The 22348-nt window shown below is 38.0% G+C and overlaps 1 protein-coding gene across 2 annotated transcripts in view; it reads left to right on the forward strand.

Annotated features, from left to right (window-relative positions):
• LOC126077130 (transmembrane protease serine 11F) overlaps positions 1–21680 on the forward strand; it is a 103609-nt gene extending 81929 nt beyond the window's left edge. For both annotated transcript variants that reach the window (XM_049886162.1, XM_049886163.1), the window contains 6 exons: positions 522–685; positions 1489–1527; positions 6422–6623; positions 10500–10759; positions 13396–13538; positions 20516–21680. In XM_049886162.1, the coding sequence (XP_049742119.1) occupies positions 522–685; positions 1489–1527; positions 6422–6623; positions 10500–10759; positions 13396–13538; positions 20516–20677 (970 nt within the window). In that variant the 3' untranslated portion in view covers positions 20678–21680. The remainder of the gene's footprint in view (positions 1–521; positions 686–1488; positions 1528–6421; positions 6624–10499; positions 10760–13395; positions 13539–20515) is intronic.
• The last annotated feature ends 668 nt before the right edge of the window (positions 21681–22348 follow it).

The raw sequence follows: 22348 nt of genomic DNA on the forward strand, positions 1-22348 counted from the left end.
GCTGCAATGAGGCCGGGAAGTATAATCTAGCTCTGTGCCCATGATATCAAAGAAAATAGGATTTGATGAACACAAAACATTGTCTCTGCCACACCACTACTAATGAATAATAAGTATGTTGGTTACAACTTTTTCTCAAAATGCCTTGAAAAGCAAATATTTTAAGTGCATGTTAAGTATAATTTCATCAACAACTCCTTCTCCCACAGCCCTCTCTAAACTATGGGCTAAGTAAAGGCAAAGAACAGTGTTTTTATCATGTATCGTATCCAGTATGTCTGATACTTCCTTTTGCTTCCCCTGTAGTGCTTCACACACTTCCCGATCATTTTATAAAAGGAGATACAAGCTGTTTAAATTTTAACATCCAATCCTATTCCCTGTGTCTAGACATAATTTAAAAACTTGGTATATGCATATGCCATGCATCAGGTTTCTTTAAATTTAGTGTGAGTCCTAATAAGTAAAAATAGTTAAGGATTCGAGAAGCAGCATTATTTATCTCCTTTTCTGTTCTTTAGTCCAGATAAAGATGGTGTGAACATTTTCATGGTGCTCATGTTTCGATACCCATCTGCTAGCAGTGCTGAAAGAATCAAGAAAAGAATTGAAAAGATTTTATATCAAAGTCTGAAGACCAAAAACTTGCCTTTGACTATAAACAAACCATCATTTACACTCACAGGTAAGTCTCTTTTTTTAAAACCATATTTGTGATTACTTCCACTCACAATCCCTTCATTTTTCATCAGAATTTAGGTCAACATATTCTTCCATTTGAAGATAAGTTTGAAGGGACAAAAATGTTACAAAAGGGAAGGATAAAGTGGGGTAAGAGGCTGCAGTATGGGTGGGGCCTCTATACTGGCTGTATGTGAAAGAGCTTCACACTTCTAGTGCCTGCTGCCTGAGAAACTGCCTTCCACCATATTCCCCATATTCCACCATATTCCCTCACTGAGAGTAGGCCATCAACTCGCATTGACTGAATTCCTACCCTGTGGACCAGGGCCTTGAGATTGAGCCATGACAGGTCTGTGATGTCCCTGGAGCTACCTTTTCATTGCTGGCCACTAGGCATATGCAACTCTCACATAGGCTGGTACAACTGTTATTGTTAACAACAGTTGTGATGGGAATTGAAGGGTGCTCCCTTGAGCTATACTGGAGCCTCCAAATAAGGCAATCGGAGACATTTATCTTTACTCATTCTCTCCTAATTTCTTAATTTTTCTGCTTGCTAAGCAAAATCCAGAAAATAGAATGTTCTCTGTTTTTCTTTTAAAGTAAAATTATACAGTTTGGACCAAAAATCAATTCAGACTACAGGATTATTTACATATTACTTGGTTATAAAAAAAAAAATCTACCCTCTTGAAATATTGATGCTTCAGATAATAAGCATTTCCAATAATGGGCTATTTGAAAAAAATAACATAAAATAGGGCATATTATTCTGCCAACTAATTTATGTACCGTTTGTTCCAGCTATTGACAGCAAAAAGATGAGGAATTTTCTCAACAGTCGTAAGTTTGAAAACCTACAATTAATTGCTTATTTAATAGCTAAAGATAATGATTAAAAACCACAGAGAAGTGTTTTGCTAATTTTGTGTTTTTGTAAACCAAAAGCATAGACCCTTTATTATTGTTTACTGTATCTAATATCTAAAACACTTAAGGCTATAAATTTATTTTTACTGTATCTAATATCTAAAACACTTAAGGCTATAAATTTATGTTAAATGTAATTTTACATTTTATGACTAATGGGATGTGGCCAAAAAAAAAAAAAAAAGGTAGCATTCTAGCTATTATAATAGGATGGAACTATATATTTAACATTCTACTTTAATTTTCTTTTAAATATTTATCTTTTTAAATTCTCTCCCAATTTAAAATGGCAATTAGTTAGATTTACTCCTGTTAAAAGCTTTCTGGTTTTCTTGCATTTTTGCTAGAATACCTCCCAAGTACTTTCTATGCTTTTACTCCCTTTTGGTACATATCGAGATTTTCTTTGTGGGCAAATATATTTCTATTAAGCATGCTGTAAGGACACCAGGAAACAATGACTATTCTCTACTTGTAATATGTAGAGTTTAACATATTCCCAGATATTTTCATTACTCATGTGTTGTTCCTCTCTTTTATGTTTTCCAGCTTTATGTAAAAGTTCTTCCATTGTGGTCTTTTTCTTTATGTACTTTGTTGTTTATATCTTCTTCATTTGAAATATGGAAGTCTTTATGAATCTATTAGTGTCCACCTTTATGTTTGTTAAATAATATCTAAATCTTCATTTTCTAGTTATCATAGTCAAGAATAAAGCAATAACAATGCATGAGGAATTCAACCATTCTAAAATGCTTTTTTTTTTTTAAATGCTGTTTTCAACCTCAATCCATTTTCCAATCTTTGTCACACAGTCTTGTGTAATTTTACTTATCACTTACTCTTTACATACTATATCAATATTTTTTCAAGATATTTTTTCAGTTTTTTCCATAGTTAAAATTATTTACTCCAAACTTCATATAGGTTCATAATTTGTAAGAACCATCATTAAAGTTTTCTATTAACTCTTATTATTTTCCATTCTTGAGTCTTCATTTAGATTTATCTATTGGCTGCTAAATTATATCCTGAAGTATTTTAAAACATAAGCATTATACAAATGGTATATTTTCTGAATACTTGCATAGATAAGAACATCTTTCTGTTTATCTCAATTTAGAATAAAATTTTTCACTTGAAATTCTATGCATATTATTTTCTTGTATTCTGATGTTTTTCTTGTAGAATTGAAGTCTGAGGCTAGTTGTGGTTTTTATTCCTTTGTAGGTTGTCTTTTTTGTGCTTACAGGAACGTAGAAAATCTTTATCTTATAATGTTTTGCCAAGAGATCTAGAGGGTTGTATATTGCACCAAGTTTTGACTAGAACATTCCGAGCTTTTTCAATCTATACACTTTTTTTCCTAGTTCTGGAAAGGTTTTTTCTATTATAAATTTGATGATTAATTCTGTTCCAATTGTTCTTTTTTTCTTTCTCAGAAACAAAAATTATTCATTATCTAGGATCCCATTTTTTTTTTGTCCTCCATATCAATTATTATTTGTAGTTACAGTTCAGGGTACTTTCCTTTACACTCTAGAGATCTCAGCAAATCTGTCCTATAGACCACTTATCTCAATTTTCTGATGTGTCACTTTTACTCTTCAGTACTTCTAATATGGGTTTTATATCAGCAATGACATTCTATGAGGAGCCCTGGTGGCACAGTGGTTAAGTGCTTGACTGCTAACCTAAAGGTCCATGGTTCGAATCCACCCAGTGGCTCCCTGAGAGAAAGATGGGACAGTCTGCTTCCATAAGGATTTACAGCCTTGGAAACCCAGTGAGGCAGTTCTACTTTGTCCTATAGGGTCACTGTGAGTCAGAATCGACTCAACGGCACCAGGTTTGTTTCTCTTTTTCCTTTTTATGACATTCTTAAGTTTATTGAAATTTTTTCAATCACAGACAACTCTGTTATATATATTCTTTTCATGGCTTTTTTTGTTATAGTCTGCTGCTTTTATTATATTGAGGCCATATTTTCCAGCATATCTTTGTTGATACCAAGCACATGCTTACTAAAATTTCATATTTTCTGTGGAAAATAATCTTCATAAATATCTCTGCCTCCGTGGTACCCTTTCATAAGCATCTGGTTAAGGTGTTAGGTTTTGGATTATTTGATTTTTCATTCTTAAAAGTGAAGATATAAATCCAGACTTAGCATTTCCCAACCAACAATATGTGGAATCTCTTTAGCCTCTCTCTCTTGGGGACTGGCAACTTACACCTCTCAAATCAAGGTTTGAAAGTTAGATTAATCTACTCAGTTCCTTTCCCATTTCCAAAGCTTAGCATACACTTAGAGTATACAGTTCTGCTTAACTACACAGTACCTTATTCTATTTTAGTTGGAGCATGAGATTTAAAAAAGTACAAATTCTACCTGTTACTGGTGCTTCTCTAGAGCCCAGGGTGGTCCCTGGCACTCATAGGATGTTCAGTAAATACTTGTTGAATGGATCAATGAACAATTTCTCTATTTTGGGGGTGGGGGGTGGACTCTAATTATAAGTTAGACGTAGGCTTAAGTTCTGATCTTACGAGTGTACCATATGAAAACGACATTAACCACCCCTTTACAACACCAGCCCCAGAACTCACTGATGCTGGTCCTCTTCCTTTTTCTGTTGAAATTCCTTTTCATGATGTAACTACACTTTTCGTAGTATTTCTCATCTTTCCTCTATCGCTAAACAAAGTGGCATACTGGGAATTATGGCTTCTAAATAGATAAAGAAATGATAAAACAAGGAGTAGGTCACAAAGGAATGGTTCAGAATAGTTTCTGCTTGGCTGGGACAGGTGTAGTGTTTTGTTCCCTGAGCTGGGAAATCACAATAGGGTGAGCCAATGGCTTTTCCAGTCTCCTTGGTGCTCTCTATACAGTTCTAGTCCAAGGACTACCACTTGGGCTATCTAAGAACTTGCTTTTCAGACCAACTCAGTAGACATTGCAGTTACTGAAAATTTCTACTAGAGTTTATAATATGTTTTCATCTTTCCTAAATTTGTAGTAATTTTGTTCCTTTTGGCTTTGCACAATACCATGCACTCGAATTTTTCATCTGTAATATGGAGATAATGACACCTAACATTCAGGGCTGTTCTGAAAATTGAAGAACATATATGTAACACCATGCACAATGCCTGGCTCATAACTAGTAGTAATTATTTACATTATCATTATATTAATGCATATTTTAAGGGGAAGTTGGGATAGGAAGTATTAGGTACTACCAGTAAGGCACTATGTCCCCGGGTGGTGCAAATGGTTAACACGTTTGGCTGCTAACCAAAAGGTTGGAGATTTAAGCCCATCCAGAGGCACCTCAGGAAAAAGGTCTGGCCATCTACTTCCAAAAATTAGCCATTGAATATCCAATGGAGCACAGTTCTACTCTGACACACATGGAGTCACCATGAGTCTGAATCGACTTGACAGCAACTTTTTTTTTTTTTAATATGACACTATGTTAACCTAGAAACCCTGTTTGTTCAATTTTAGGCTCACTTTAATTGGAAACAACCTCAGTCAAATTATTTAACTCTGGGGGAATTATGATGAATATGTGAATATGATTTCAGACAGCTACTTTTTTTACTATTTCTGAATTCCTGGGTGGCACAAATGGTTAAGCCCAAGGGTTGGTGGTTTGAACCCACCCAGAGGCACCTCAGAAGACAGGTCTGGCGATCTGCTTCCAAAAGGTCACACAGTCTTGAAAACCCTATGGAGCAGTTCTGCTCTGCACATATGTGGTTGCTATGAGTCAGAATCAACTCAATGGCAACTAAAAGCAACAATCAAACTCCTTTTAGGAAAAAAAAAAAAAAAACTACATTTTTAAGAAACGTAAATAAAAGATACATTAATAAACTATACTAATTCCCTTTCAAATCTTATTTAAGGTTGGTTTGAAGTCTAATCAAAGAAGGATTTGATACCAGGAGCAGAATTTTTTTGTTGTGGTTAACTAGCTTTTCAAATTTTAGAAGACTATAAAAGAACAAAAAAAATTTTTTTTTTTTTTCATAAAAGAGCATTACTGTTTAAGACTGTTAAAGTACAGGACTTTGCAATACAATATATGGATTACCCCTAGTCATGTCAAGGGTGAATAATAGCCTACATTTAGTAGTCAGAACACAGGCTTTGGTGTCAGATCCTTAAAATTTCATATTTCATTCTGCCACTTACCAGCTGGGCTTTCTCCAGCAATTTCCATTCCTTATCCAAGGCTTAGTTTTCTAATCTCAAAAATGTCTTGCTGGGAAAAACACACATACACACACACACACACAAGCAAACACTTATCAGAGGATCTATACATCTTTGATGCTCAATAAATTATCTATCTATCCAACCACAAAAAAACCAAACCCACTGCCATTGAGTCGATTCCAACTCATAGTGACCCTGTAGGACAGGGTAGAATTGCCCCATAGAGTTTCCAAGGAGCACCTGGTGGATTTCAACTACTGACCTTTATGGTTAGCAGTCGTAGCACTTAACCACTACGCCACTAGGGTTTCATAAAAAAATATATATATATGTTTTATAGAGAGAGGTGGAAGTTAGTTCCTGACTAGATGCCTTGAAATGTTATTAAATATTTCTTCTGAACCTAAATAGGATCAGCAGGACCCCTATAAAATAACTTCAGGGGCTGAGTGTTAGGAATGGGTTAAAGAGTAGCAGTAGCAATGGTTTACCTAAGCATCTCCATCCAAGGCAAATTAGGATATGCTTTCTTCCCTCCTTTTCACAAAAAGAAGCTAATGTGTATTTCTGTGACAGGCTGTGGGATAAGGATGAGATCTTCAAACATGCCAATGCCGTCATTCTCTTCTACTGAAAGGCTTGTCCATGGAAGAGAAACAGCTACAGTTGGAGAGTGGCCATGGCAGGCCAGCCTCCAGCTCATAGGGGCAGGCCATCAGTGCGGAGCCAGCCTCATCAGTAACACGTGGCTCCTCACTGCAGCTCACTGCTTCTGGAAGTAAGTTCATCCTGCTTTGTCCCTAAACACCTTATGCTTGTTCCACGCATCTGATCATGTTCTTCCCCTCTCCCTTCTCTCAATAGCTATGATTCTTGGTTTGTATACCTCATGTGATTCTTACCATATATTTCCTGGTGTGCCATCTTTCTAACTATGGAATGAATTATTTTAGTGTAAAGACAATTATCTCAATAACATATTAAAACTCTCCCATATACTCAAGGAGAAAATTTAATTGCTTTTGTTGTTGTTTTTTCCCCAATTAATCCCTCGAGCCTCCCACTATTAACATTCGCTGTTATTTTATAAATTAGAAAAAAAAAAAAGGTAGCCCTCTTGAAGCTCTTTTTTCTTACTACATTGTCCATTTCAAGACTCTATTACTTAAAAAAAAAATGGATATTATATGTTTTTAGTAATGGAAGGTATGCTGAATCAAGGAGCCTTTCTGAATTTATGTTATGAAATATAGATTTCGATACATATTTTGTGGGGAACATATGTCCCATCAAAAATCACACCCTCTTTTGTGGGGAATACATGTCCTAAAGAACACGCCAATGTCCCAATGATAATTGGAGGCACCATTTGATTATATTGGGCACCTCCGGTTTTCCAAATACGATACACACACACACACACATACACACACACACACACGCACATGCACACACTCATAAAACCAAACCCAGCAGGTCCCCCTAGCTATCACACAAGAAGCCATAAATGTGCTTACAAGGCTTATCTAGCTGTATAAAAGCCAAAAGTTTGACCCTAGATATACTGCCTCATCCCTAGGCCTTCCACCTTAGTGAGTTTTCACCAAAGTTTTTTTTTTGCTTTTCTTTTCATTTTTCACCATTACACAAGCCCCCACTGAAGGGCAGTCACTACTTTTAGTGAGAAAAGTAGCCTTCCAAGAAACTTGAGAGCCTGAAAATATTTGTGGGCAAATTCTGGCCCAAGAACCATGAAAGGGATTTATTCAAGAATCCTTGTGGGCTTGTGAGTTTCAGACAGGTATATAGAAGGTGGGAGAGGTTTGCTACTCTGTCTCACTGCTGTCACAATATTGCTCTTGAAAATTTGTCAGGTACAATTCAGCAGGAGCTCCCTGCTTGGGCCTCTGAGATTGCACCTCTTAAAGCCAACTGTGTCAGTTTATCTACATGAATATACACAAGTACCCTGTTGCTCCAGGAGACCAGGGACACACCATCTTTCTTTCATGGTGTTTCACCATCGGGGTACATGTGTTTAAAAGCTCAAAAGACAAAAAATCTTGGAACAAAGCTCCTTTGCTTGGCAACTGGAACTACTCATGCACCCTTCTAAAAAAGCCTATCCGTGGTGATTCTAGGAGGCTTTTCACCATCCTCCTAATGGTAACGGTCCAAATGGTTCCAAGATGCATACATCTTTCTTAATGGAGTAGAGGTGTGAAAAAAACAACCGAATGTATGTAAGGCGATTGTCAGAAAAGGCACTTAATTTTTATACATATCTGCTGTTGTTGTGTGCCGACCAGTATATTCCAACTATAGCAACCCTTATAGGACAGAATAGAACTGCCCCATTGGGTTTCCTCGGCTGTAAATCTGCAGGAGCAGATTGCCAGGTCTTTTCTCCCATGGAACCACTGGTGGGCTGGAATTGCTGACCTTTCAGCTAGCAGCCAAGCACTTAACCATTGCACCCTCAGGGCTCATATATATATTTACAACCCCAAAATAACTGACACCATCCCTTAGAGGTGAACTTGAACCCAACAATTTGTTAATGCTTTCTGATTTCTAATGTTCACACAATCCTCCGTTCTTTGTATTTCTGTTTTGGTGAGAGTATCATTCACTTTAGTTTATAACTTTCTCAGTTTATGTGGATTAAAAAAAATAAATAAACCCAGAATGCCAATTTATTTTTAGTGAAGAATATCACCTATAATGATTAAAATACATGTTCCAGCAGATCCAGTGTAGACTCTGTTTAGAAACACCTACATGGGAACTGCCCATTGAATTTGACAAAGTGGAAATCACTGGTGTCCTTGAAAAAGGAAATTTTGGTGGTATGATGGGAAAGGGAATGGATTCAAGAGAGCATAGAAGAAGGACTGGATGCAGAGAGTTTAGAAAGCACTTTCAAGAAATTTTTATATAAAAAGGAGCTGAGAAATTGGACCATAGTTAAGTGGGGTGTAGTGTCAAAAGAGGGGTTTAAAAGAATATGGGGGACATTATGCTGATAATAATAATCCAAAAGAGAAGGGAAAGGTGATAATCTTGGAGAGAAAGGATTCAATTGTTAGGATGATACTGCACCTAATTGCAGAATGTGGTGTGCTGCTGAGAAGGAAAAATATTCAGTACTTTGAAGACAATATTGCAATCAGTCAAATAGACTACCTTTTTTCAGCAAAAATAGTATATTTTTTAATAATGTTTAAAACAAATCTTTTCAATTTTATATGCATGAAAAATGATCCCAGTCATTATGGCACTGTGGTTGGGGAAAAAGTTCTTGACGAAGAGTCAGGAGACCTGGGCCATCTCTCTCTAATACTGATTAGCTGGGTATTTCACTCATCTGGGCAAGTCACTTAACTTCTGGGTCTCAGTGTCCTTATCTAAAAAGAGTGGGTCCTATTACATGAGGCTTTCTATCATTGGCAACGCATGAAGGAACAGAATATTTCTATTTTGTCTTCCCATTTAGATTGCAAGTTTCTTAAGGACTGGAGTCTTTGTACCTCCAGGATTCTAGTTTTTAAGTGAATGTTTCAGGTTTAAGATTTCTGCTTCAAATAAAATCTCCCTTTAAAATGTAAATAAGTGAAACAGACGTACAGAGCTCTCCAGGCTCTGCCTGCTCATCTCTGGGGCAGTACAGAGCCCTTGGAAAACCACTGGTCTTTCAGGTTCTTCATTATACTTTAAAGTTTATGAGTCACCAACACAGTAATCCCTCATGGAAGAGGAAATCCCCTTTGTGAATTCTTCGCTATGTGATTTCCTTCTACATAATTTCCCTCCACACAGAGAAATTCAAGTTTCTCTACATTTCCAATCATTCTTGATGGGAATAGTTAGAAAAAAAGAGAACTGGGTTTTCGGGAAGAATAGAGAGATAAAAAATGATGACAGGACTAGATAGAATTTGCTCATGATGCAGCTTCGTGAGAGAGAAAAGTATCTGCGTGGAGGTAAAGTTGAGAGCTTGGTAAGAGGTACCGACCAGGCCAGATGAAGGGAAGACCGAAGCTCTAAGAGCATGAAATCCAGTTGGGGCTGTATAGCCATTGAATATTGGAGTGGGAGGGGGACTTAGTGTGGAGAAACGACCTTGTGTACAGATAAGGGTTTGTGAAGTAGACAAATTGCACACACAGTAAGATCCAGGAAACATGAGCCAATAAGTGAGTCATAAAATAAGAATGGATCAAGGATCTGACACAGAGGGAGAATGCCTCTTAGTATGCATATTATCCAAAACAAATAAAAATTAAGCTCTATACATTTCATTGACATTATAGAAGAAAAAGAACCTGAAGGATTTCTAACAAGAAAATAAAACACTGGAAATCAATTTCGTAGTATCCATTACTATCATCAACCTAAATAAATAAAGCATTGAAATTCCATTTAGTTGCCATGTTGTCTTCTTAATTTTAGAGGATGTAAAATATTTTGAAGGGCTTTCGCATGTTCATTTGTATTATCAATGTTTTTAATCTCTTTTTCTCAAAAGTCATCAACTGCAAATTTCTTTCACTAAGGGATTTTCAGGAGCATATCTCCAGTAGTTCAGAAGAAATACAGTCTCAATCATTTTTATAAAATAAATACCTTTTTTTTTTTTTTTTTTTTTTTACAGAAATAAAGACCCAACTCAATGGATTGCTACTTTTGGTATAACTATAACACCACCTGAAGTGAAACGAAATGTGAGGAAAATTATTCTTCATGAAAATTACCACAGAGAAACAAATGAAAATGACATTGCGTTGGCCCAGCTTGATACTGGAGTTGAGTTTTCAAGTATAGTCCAGAGAGTTTGCCTCCCGGATTCATCTGTAGAGTTGCCACCTAAAACGAGTGTATTTGTCACAGGATTTGGATCCATTGTAGATGATGGTGAGTAATTTCAATCTAATTTACTTAACGCAATTTGTCTTGAGATCTAAAAGCTGTCTTAGGGAATCTTTTAGGCTTTTCATAAAAATAATGTTTATGTTTCCAGTGCGTAGAGCTCAGGATAGAACAGGGGGCTATGGATTAAAAAATAAAAGTAACTGGGTCCCTATTCTTTGAGGACTTCACAAATTATTTGGAGCACTGGTTAGAAATGAAAGACAAATATAGAAAAAAAAGAATAGATTGTGTTACCTGCTATAAGAAGGGACAAAAATCTTTGGGTGTATAAAACCAACCCGTTGCCCTTGAGTTATTCTCACTCATTGTGACCCTATAGAACAATGTAGAACTTCCCCACAGGGTTTCTAAGGAGTGAATGGTGGACTCAAACTGCCGACCTTTTAGTTAGCAGCCCAGCTCTTAACCACTTGGCCACCAGGGCTACATGGAAATTTATGGGAGTAAATAACTAAAAATTGTATACTCCCAAATGTGAATACTACCAGTTAGCATATAAACCTACTTCTCCATTATCGGACATTTCACATTTACAATAGTAAAAAAAAAAATCTACTCTTGGACTGTTCTGCGCATTAACCACTCAGCGTCCCCCTGCCAGGGTGGACCAGTGAAATCGCCCACCTGTAGCCTCCCTGGGGATGACCAGGTAGTAGTGGCAATGCGTCAAGCTCTGTCCCGGGGCTGGACCCTACAGGGCAGGCAGCCTCCCTCCCCTTCCCAAGTTTGCTCCCTGGTGGGCCCCAGTAGGTGCCTCCCTGTGTGGTGGCCCCACCCAGGACAATGAGCATGCTGGGTGCCTCAAGGAAGGCTGCGGTGACAGGGAGTGCGTGGGACCCTACTGCCATCACACCCCTGCACCCACGGTACTGGAGAAGGGGCAACAGAGGCACAGCGCCCATGCTGGGCATGGAGGCCCTGTTAGTCCTCACTGGCTGTCCAAACTGCCCTCTGTGTCACCGCACCTTGAAGTTTGCTGGCTGATTTTGAAAGTTGCGCTCCGGGCTCCAAAGCCACTCCCCCATTGAACCTCTGGAACTGCCCCACTCACCACTGCTGCTGCCGCCCTCTGAGAAGCCCAGGTCCCAAGGACACGGCAGCCCCACCTTCTGGGGGCATGTGAGCCACCGCTGCCCCAAGAGGGTGGGCAGGCTGCACAGCCCCTGCACCTCCCGAGGCAGCACTTGGGTCAGGGGCTCACCTCAGCCTCAAACAGCCTGGGCTACCAGGGCACCCAGGGCATGGAGCTGGACTATTGCATAACACCACTTTCGCATAAAGACCTGGTTTTTGGAACCTAACCCTGTTCTGTCGATAAGTGAGGAGTGGGTGTACATTAAACCACCATCTTAATGTCAGTATTTTGTTTGTTTAAGTCCTTTCTTATTTTAATGAGTAATTACAGTGATCATAAACATGAAAAGGCTTTGTGAATATTTTGAGAATTTTCATTTTGGCTAGTTAATAAAGTTAATAGAATCTGTATTTTCTTCCTCTGTCCCACTTCCTAAGGTTGTTTAAAAAAAAAAGAAATTCTAAGAATTTTATAAATTGAAGACTAAAACTTAACATTTCTAGGTATTAGTTCACTCAGTTCTAAAGAAAAATGTTATGTTTGAATGTTTAGGTGAGAAATCTAGAAGTATGTTTAAGTTTCTATCAATGGTAGAAATCAGGTGACAAAAGCTAATATGCCTTAATCTAGCTTTTTTTTTTTTGACAGAACTGTCTTGCATGAGGTAACTCTGGTGGCGTAGGGGTTAAGAGCGACAGCTGCAAACCAAAGGGTGGGCAGTTGGAATCCACCAGGCACTCCTTGGAAACTCTCTGGGGCAGTTCCACTCTGTCCTATAGGGTCGCTATGAGTCAGAATCAACTCAAGGGCAACGTGTTTTTTTGTGGGGGTCTTGGTCTTACATGACAAAATTCCCAAATGCCTCATACATTCCAATTTGACTTGCTTCTTCGTCTCACTTACCTCTAGTTCATTGACAGCATCAATCAGAAGCCTTAAGCTACCTCCTTTCCTGCACTCTAATTTCCTTGCCCATCAAAGCTTCTAGGTGCTGTATCCATCTCCTCCTGTCCTGGCCCTGCTCTGTGCTGGTGGCATCAGATTGCTGGTATATATCTGGCATCCCCATGGTACAAGGCACCCCTAAATAGCACACTGTCCCACAAAGCAGGGCAAACAGATTGCATGGGCTTGGGTCCTGGTTTCTACTTGAATACCTTTTGGAAATCAATGAACCATCCTGGGTCTCAGTTTCCTTATATGGAAAATGTGCCACTTGAACAAGTTAAGATCAGAGTGAAAGATATCTTTTCGCATCTTATAAAACTATGATTCTTTCCTCATGAAAAAAAAAATGCATGTATACATATACAAATGAGATTTTGCATGCAGTTTTAAGGGGTCCAATAACATTTGAAGATCTAGAAATATAATACTGGGGCATTAAGTTTATGGTTCCTCGCATGGAGACATTTATGACTTGGAGAATAAAATTTGGAGATAACTCAATTTATGTTAATAAAATAATCTTAGGATTTTGCTCCTATGAACACGTCTTAGATACAGTTATATTTGAAGAACACTCTTCTTTCTTTTTTAATAGGACCTACACAAAATAAACTTCGACAAGCCAGAGTAGAAGTCATAAGCACTGATGTATGTAATAGAAAGGATGTGTATGATGGGCTGGTAACTCCAGGCATGTTGTGTGCAGGGTTCATGGAAGGAAAAGTAGATGCTTGTAAGGTAAGTCCAAAGTGAACCTCAACACTCTTGAAAAAAGTTTTGTCAGTTATCATTAGCTATTTCCAAGTTTAGCATGTATTTTACCTGAGAGAAAAAAAATGGCATCTATTTCACCATGGACCAAGATTATCTAATAATGTAACAACAAAAATTATTGTACTGAGTGTACCAAGCTGTTAATCACTTTTTGTAAATTATTTCATTTAATATAATGAGATACAAATATACTACAATAATCTCTGTTTTACAAACTACAGATTTTTAAACACTTTTGCTAATACCACTACCTCACTGGTTCTTTCTTTCCAATATTTCTGTCTGACAAAGTCCCAAACCTGAAAGAACTCAGCTATTCACCCTCTCTGCTTGTACCCAAGCAGGGAAATGTGCGTAGAGAAAATATCACACAACACGTTGATTCCACTTTAGAGTCCAGATAATAAAGCTGGCAAGCTTAATATGTTTGTTGTTTGTCTATTTGTTTTCTCCCAAATCTACCATTCTCTGAATTTTTTCCAACATTTTCCATTTTCCTTAACTTCTTATTTCCCCCATGCCTTATTCTCAGCTGATATCTTTGTTACCAAATTTTCAAAGAAAAATAGAAGCTATAAGAGGGGGATTTACTTATCTTCCCAGTAGCAAGCATTCAGCTCTATTTTTATCTGGACCCATGTCATCAGCCTTCTGCTTCGGCCACAACAGGGAAGCTACCTCTTCTCTTTAAGGCTAATCCTTCTTCCTGTGCTCTGGTCTCATTCTCTCTAACCTTTGGGGAAGTTTACACTAACAATTATTTACTCTCTTTACAGTAAACATTTCTCTAGCAACTGGATCCTTCCTTATTTAAATCTCCCAAATTAGGGGAACAAACAAACAAAAGCTAGCTTTTTCTTGACCCAGGATACCTCCAGCTGCTACCTACCTTAACCCTTTACTATAGAACATTTGAAAAAAAAAAGTTTATACTCATTGCCTCAATTCTCTCACCTCTGACTAACTGCTCAACTCATTTCAAATAGTTTCTGCCCTATCAATCCACCAAAATATCTCTTCTAAGGTTTCTAGTGACCTTTACGTTTCTAAAATCCAGTAGATATTTTTTAGTCCGTTGCTATTTTTAATTTTTAGAAGCATCTAATAATGGTTATCTCTCCCTCTTCAAAAGTTATTTTCTTTGACTTGTAATGATTTTCATCCAACATCTCTGTCTATTCCTTTTCTGTCTCTTTTTCAGCCTCATTCTCTTAGCCACAGCCATTAAATGTTAATCTATCCTATGCCTGCTCCTTTTTTTACTCTGAACTTTCTCCCTAGTGGATCTAATTCTCCTCCACAACTACAATTACCACCTCTGTGCACATGACTAATAAATTTATACTTTCAGCTCAGCCTCTTCCCTGAGCTTCAGACTCATATATCTAACTCCTTGACAATTCCACATGGATATTTCGAAGACATCTCAAATTCAACATGCTGCATCTGACTTTACTCTTATTCTCTTTCCACCTAACTTGATCATTCTTATGGTTTGTGTCTTTATGAATTGTATCTCCTTTTATTGTTAAGCAAGCTAGAAGGCTAGAAGCCATTCTTTTTCTACCTATCCCATAGTTACACAAGCCCATGGCTTTAACCTCCTAAATATACCTCCGCCACAACTTTTACCTTTACCTTTATTTCTATAGTGGAGTCAACGTGTTGTGTGATATTTTTCTCTATGTACAACGTGTTGTGTGATATTTTTCTCTATGTACTATGCCTGGGTACAAGCAGAGAGGGTGGATAGCTGAGTTCTTTCAGGTTTGGGACTTTGTCAGACAGAAATATAGGAAAGAAAGAACCAGTGAGGTAGTGGTATTAGCAAAAGTGTTTAAAAATCTGTAATTTGTATAGACGACTACATTAGCCATACAGCTAGCTTCTCTTTTCTTCATGTTCACTATTTTGCCCGTTAAGAGCATTAGTCAAACAAAAGCCAGAATGATCTCTAACAACATACTAATCTGATGATTTCAACGCCCCTTCTTAAAACACTTCAGTCACTTACTTTTGTACCTATACTAAGACAAAAAACTAAAAAACTTCTAAACAAGACCCACAGGAGTCCACATGGACTAGTCTCTCCCTACTTCTCCAACCTCATCATACCACACATATTCTGTTACACTCATCTCCCCTGTCGCTCTGCCTGGCTTTCAGGCCCTTCACAAGTTAGGCTCCTCCTGCCAGAGCTGCTCCCTCTGCCTAGAACATATTTCATCCTCCCCTGCTGTTTCCTAGTTAAGTGCTCTTCCTTCAGATATCACGTCATTGTGCTTCCTCAGGGGAAACTTTCCTGACCTCCCTGATTGGTCAAATTCTCATATTTCATGCTTTCATAGCCCTGATCAAAATTGTGGTGTCCCTGGGTGATGCCAGCAGTTAAGGGCTTGGCTGCTAACTGAAAGGTTGTCAGTTCCTATTCACTAAGAAGTGCCTCAGAAGAAAAGCCTGAAGATCTACTTCTGAAAAATCAGCCTCTGAAAACTATTGAGCACAGTTGTACCCTGACACATTTGAGATTGCCACAAGTCACAGTTGTCTCCACAGCAACTGGTTTGCTTTTTAAAATCACAGTTTTAATTTTGCCTTAATTTGTAGCCTCATTCAATTTTTTTTTTTTTTTTTGCACTAAACTGCCACCATGCATCTGTCAGTTTGTGGGGGCTTGTGTGTTGCTGTGATGCTGGAAACTATGCCACCAATATTCAAATACCAGCAGGGTCATCCATGGCAGACAGGTTTCAGCTGAGCTTCCAGACTAAGACATACTAAGAAGAAAGACCCAGCAGTCTACTTCTGAAAAAAATTAGCCAGTGACTACCTTACGAATAGCAGTGGACTGTTGTGTGATATAGTGCTGGAAGATGAGCCCCTCAGGTTGGAAGGCTCTCAAAATATGACTGGGAAAGAGCTACCCACTCAAAGTCAAGTCGACCTTAATGATGTGGATGGAGTCAAGCTGTTGCAACCTTCATTTGCTGATGTGGCACAACTGAAAATGAGAAGAAACAGCTGCAAACATTCATTAATAATCAGAACATGGAAAGCATGAAGTATGTATCTAGGAAAATTGGAAATCATAAAAAAAAAATTGAATGCATAAACATCGATATCCTTGGCATTAGTGAGATAAAGTGGACTGGTATTGGCCATTTTGAATCAGAAAATATGTGGTCCACTATGCCAGGAATGACAACTAAAACGGGAATGGTGTTGCCTTCATCATCAAAAAGAACATTTCAAGATCTATGCTGAAGTAAAATGCTGTCAGTGATATGATAATATCCGTACGCCTACAAGGAAGATTGGCTAATACAACTGTTATTCAAATTTACTCACCAACCACTAAGGCCAAAGATGAAGAAACTGAACACTTTTACCAACTTCTGCAGTCTGAAACTGATCAAACATGCAATCAGGAAACATTGATTGATGATTACTGGTGTCTGGAATGTGAAAGTTGGAAACCAAGAAGGATCGATAGTTGGAAAATATGGCCTTCGTGATAGAAATGATGCCAGAGATCACATAATAGAATTTTATAAGACCAATGGCTTCTTCATTACAAATAACTTTTTCACCAACATAAACGATGACTATACACATGGACCTCACTGGTTGGAATACACATGAATCAAATTGACTAAATCTGTGGAAAGAGATGATGGAAAAGCTCAATATCATCAGTCAGAACAAGGCCAGGAGCCAACTGAGGAACAGACTATCAGTTGCTCATATGCAAGTTCAAGTTGAAACTGAAGAAAGTTAGAACAAGTACATGAAAGCCAAAGTATGACCTTAAGTATATCCCACCTGAATTTAGAGAAAATCTCAAGAATAGATTTGACGCATTGAATACTGATGACCAAAGACCAGACGAATTCTGGAATGACATCAAGGACATCATTCATGAAGAAAGCAAGAGATCATTAAAAAGAAAGGAAAGAAAGAAAAAATCAAAATGGATGTCAGAAGAGACTCTGAAACTTGCTCTTCAATGGTGAGTAGCTTAAGTGAAAGGAAGAAATGATGAAGTAAAAGCGCTGAATAGAAGAATTCAAAGGGTGGCTCAAGAATATATGTGCAAAGACCTAGAGGTAGAAAGCCAAAAGGTAAAAACACATTCAGCATTTCTCAAGCTGAAAGAACTGAACAAAAAATTCAAGGCTTGAGTTGTAATAGTGAAGGTTTCTACGGGGAAAATATTAAATGATGCAGGAAGCATCAAAAGAAGGTGGAAGAAATACACAGAGTCATTGTACCCAGAAGAATTGGTCGATGTTCAACCATTTTAGGAGGTAGCATATGATCGGGAACCAATGGTACTGAAGGAAGAAGTCCAAGCTGCCCTGAACACATTGGTGAAAAACAAGACTCCAGGAATTGACGGAATATCAATTGAGATGTTTCAACAAACAGATGCAGCACTGGAAGTGCTCCCCCCTCTATGCCAGGAAATTTGGAAGACAGCTACCTGGCCAATTGACTGGAAGAGATCCATATTTATGCCTATTCCCAAGAAAGGTGATGCGACTGAACGCAGAAATTATCAGACAGTATCATTAATATCACATACAATTTTGCTGAAGATCATTCAAAAGTGGCTGCAGCAGTATACTGACAGGGAACTGCCAGAAATTCAGGCCAGATTCAGAAGAGGACCTGAAACCACGGATATCATTGCTCATATCAGATGGAGTCTGGCTGAAAGCAGAGAATACCAGAAGGATGTTTACCTGTGTTTTATTGACTATGCAAAGTCATTCAACTATGTGGATCATAACAAATTATGGATAATATTGCAAAGAATGGGAATTCCAGAACACTTAATTGTGTCCATGTGGAACCTGTACATAGATCAAGAGGCAGTTGTTCATATAGAACAAGGAGATAGTGCATGGTTTAAAGTCAGGAAAGGTGTGTGTCAGGGTTGTATCCTTTCACCATACCTATTTAGTCTGTATGCTGAGGAAATAATGCAAGAAGCTGGGCTCTGTGAAGAAGAACGGGGCATCAGGATTGGAGGAAGACTCACTAACAACCTGTGATACGCAGATGACACAACCTTGCTTGCTGAAAGTGAAGAGGACTTGAAGCACTTACTGATGAAGATCAAAGATCATAGCCTTCAATATGGATTGCACCTCAACATAAAGAACACAAAAATACTCACAACTGGCCCAATAAACAATATCATAATAAAGGAAGAAAAGATTGAAGTTGTCAAGGATTTCATTTTACTTGGATCCACAATTAACAGCCATGAAAGCAGCAGTCAAGAAATTGAAAGACGCATTGCATTGGGCAAATCTGCTACAAAAGATCTCTTTATAGAGTTGAAAAGTAGAGATGTCACTTCGAAGACTAAGGTGCACCTGATCCAAGCCATGATGTTTTCAATCGCCTCATATGCATACAAAAGCTAGACAATGAATGAGGAAGACGGAAGAAGAATTGATGCCTTCAAATTGTAGCCTTGGCAAAGAATATACCACGGACTGCCAAAAGGACGAACAAATCTGTTTTAGAAGAAGTACAACCAGAATGCTCCTTAGAAGCAAGGATGGTGAGACTATGTCTCACACACTCTGGACATGTTATCAGGAGGGATCAGTCCCTGGAGAAGGACATCAAGCCTGGTAAAGTAGAGGGTCATCAAAAAAGAGGAAGACCCTCAATGAGATGGATTGACACTGTGGCTGCAAAATTGGGCTCAAGCATAACAACGATTGTGAGGATGGCACATTACTGAGTAGTGTTTTGTTCTGTTGTACATAGGATGCTCTGAGTTGGAAATGACTTGATGGCACCTAACAATAACAACAACAACACTAAACTAGAAGTTCTGTGAAGATAGGGACCTTTGATTACTGTAGTAATTCACTAAATAGCTAATAAAAGAATGAACAAATGAGTGAAGCAAATGAGGCACAGAGAGCTTAAGTATCTTACTCAAGGTCCTACAGCCAGTGATTCATAGAACTGAGACGGAAGCTCAGACAGTTCAACTACAGAGACCACATCATTAACCTCTATGCATATTTTTATTTATTTACTTAATCTTCTTTGTTCCAAAAAAGTTTAAGGGAGCTTATATAAAATCCAGCATGAAAAAGAAAATTAGAAATAGGTGAGAGAAAGAAACTAAGAAAAGGTGCAAAAAGTACAACCAAGCTAACAGCTAACATTGAGATCACTGAAATCTTCAACCTATGCCCGTAAATACTAATCTCATATTAACATTTGATATACATGCTGACTCAAGCATGAATAAAGTGTTTAATCAAACTAGAAAAAAAAAATTCAAGGATTCTGAACCGGAAATAATGTAACTATTTCATATGAATGAACGTTAGTCTTATTAAAAAGCAAAGCACCTTTAAAAGAAAGACCTGAATTGCTGGCCTGACAGAGACTGGAGAAATCCTGAGAGTATGGCACCCGGGCACCCTTTCAGCTCAGCAGTGAGGTCATTCCTGAGGTTCATCCTTCAGCCAAAGATTGAACAGGCCCATGGAACAAAACAAGGCAAAAGGGGTGCACCAGCCCTGGGGCAGGGACTGGAAGGCAGGAGAGAACCCAGGGTTGAGAAGGGAGAGTGTTGACATGTCGTGGGGTTGTTAACCAACGTCATACAATAATGTGTGTACTAGCTATTTGATGAAAAACTAGTTTGTTCCATAAACCTTCATCTAAAGTTCAGTTAAAAAATATATATGTGTATAAATAAAATTAAATTTTTTAAAAAAAGCACTTTAAAGTTTAGCACAAAATTTAACTCAATTGAGAGAAACATTATATAATCCATCTCAACCGGCTTTACGTTTTATGTACTAGTTTGCTTTTCTTCTGTGGAAAAGAATTTATTACAATGATCTCCTTTTGAATTAAATCAGAGTTAACATTTCAAATCTACATTTGTTTTTCTGCAGGGTGATTCTGGTGGGCCTCTGGTTTATCCTGATAATCATGACATCTGGTACCTTGTTGGTATAGTAAGTTGGGGACAATCATGTGCTCTCCCCAAAAAACCCGGAGTCTACACGAGAGTGACTAAGTATCGAGACTGGATTGCCTCAAAGACTGGCATCTAGTGTGAATTGCTCGTGAATTGTATCCATGGCACACAGAGGTGAAACTCTTCCATGTCGTGTATTATTCATGTTCATGTGGTGTGGATCAGTGCCTTTGCTGGAGGTCAAGAAGCCCTTCAGACTCAGAACAATCTAATATCATGAAGTGGTAGCCCTTGTGTACATATGACCCAGCTCTCTCTCTACCATGAGGAAGAAGACACAGCAAATGACAGATAGCACCGATCCCTCACTCACAAGAAAAACTTGTTCCTCATACTTCTTACTAAGGCAAATACTTATGAATGGTCCCCCCCACCGCCCCGTGGAAGAGGGGGAATATAATTTTCCACAGGATATGAAGAGCCAGTGTTGCCAAGATATTACCTCATACAGTATCTGGAACACCTGGGATTCTTCTAGATAAACGTCATATAGAAGTCTTTCCTGAAGATTCAGAGATTCAAAATTCTAAGACTGATAACTTAGTGTACATTCCACGGGTAGAATGGAGAAGCATGGGCTTTGTACTATAATTTGAACTCCAACTCGTGTTTATATCTAACAATGCAGAACATTATCATTAAGTCAAAAGAGTTGCCATTAAAAAAAATTTTTTTTTTAATATATCTGAACTTTCTTTTAACATTGTGCTATACACACAAGCTCTAGCTTCAGGAAGCATATTGTATTATTAAGAAGTACTTTTGATTTATTTTTTAACAAAGGGGAAAAAAGACTCCTGGGAGCAATTTTCTATGGATACAGCAAGGATAAAAAGAAGACATGGGACCAAGGTTAGTGGAGAGCTGGTTTCAAATGAATGGTAACAGGACAAAGATATTCCCTTCCTTGATTTTTGGTGGAATGAACTATCGAATTATTATTTAAACAGATCTACATCAGCGTATGGCAACTGATGCTTTGTAGGTCAGAATGTCAGGTTGAGAGAACTGATTTGTATAAAGCGTTTAGGACAGTGCCTGGCATACATAAATGTTTATATATTTGGAAAGGGATGTTTTGGTAAGCTTTTTTTTTTTTTTTTTAATGGTAAATGAACACTCATTTGGTCAAATTAGTGAATGATTTTGGAGCACAAATACAGCCCAAAGTCTATAGCGGTGGAAATTACAGAGCTGCCTGAGCTTGAAACTTGTCTCTGCCACTTACAAGCTGTATGTCCTTGCACAAGTTACTTAACCACTCTGTGTATTAGCTCTTTAGCCCTTTCATCTCTACAACATGGATAAAAATGGTACCTACCTCCTGTGGTTATTATGTGAATTAATTGCATTAATACAAGTAAAACACTTAGAACAGTATCTGCACACAATAGACTCTCAGTGTGTATTGTTGTTGTAAATTGCCGTTGAATTGATTTGGACTGATGGTGACCCCATGTGTGCAGAGTAGAACTACTCCATAGGGTTTTCAAGGCTGTGATCTCTTGGAAGCATATCTCCAAGCCTGTCTTCCAAGATGCCTGTGGGTGTGTTTGAACCACCAACCTTTCGACTAGTTAGTCGAGCACTTAACTATTCAGTGTGTATTAGCTGCTAATAACTATGATCAATGTGCTTTGGATTTGATAAAACTTACTATGTTTCTAAAAAACTGCTACTTCTTTGATGTCATGTAGTTGATTTTGAGGAGCCCTGGTGGCACAGTGGTTGAGTTACAGTTCCTAAC

The sequence above is a fragment of the Elephas maximus genome, chromosome 5, assembly GCF_024166365.1.
Source record: "Elephas maximus indicus isolate mEleMax1 chromosome 5, mEleMax1 primary haplotype, whole genome shotgun sequence".
NCBI lineage: Eukaryota > Metazoa > Chordata > Mammalia > Proboscidea > Elephantidae > Elephas > Elephas maximus.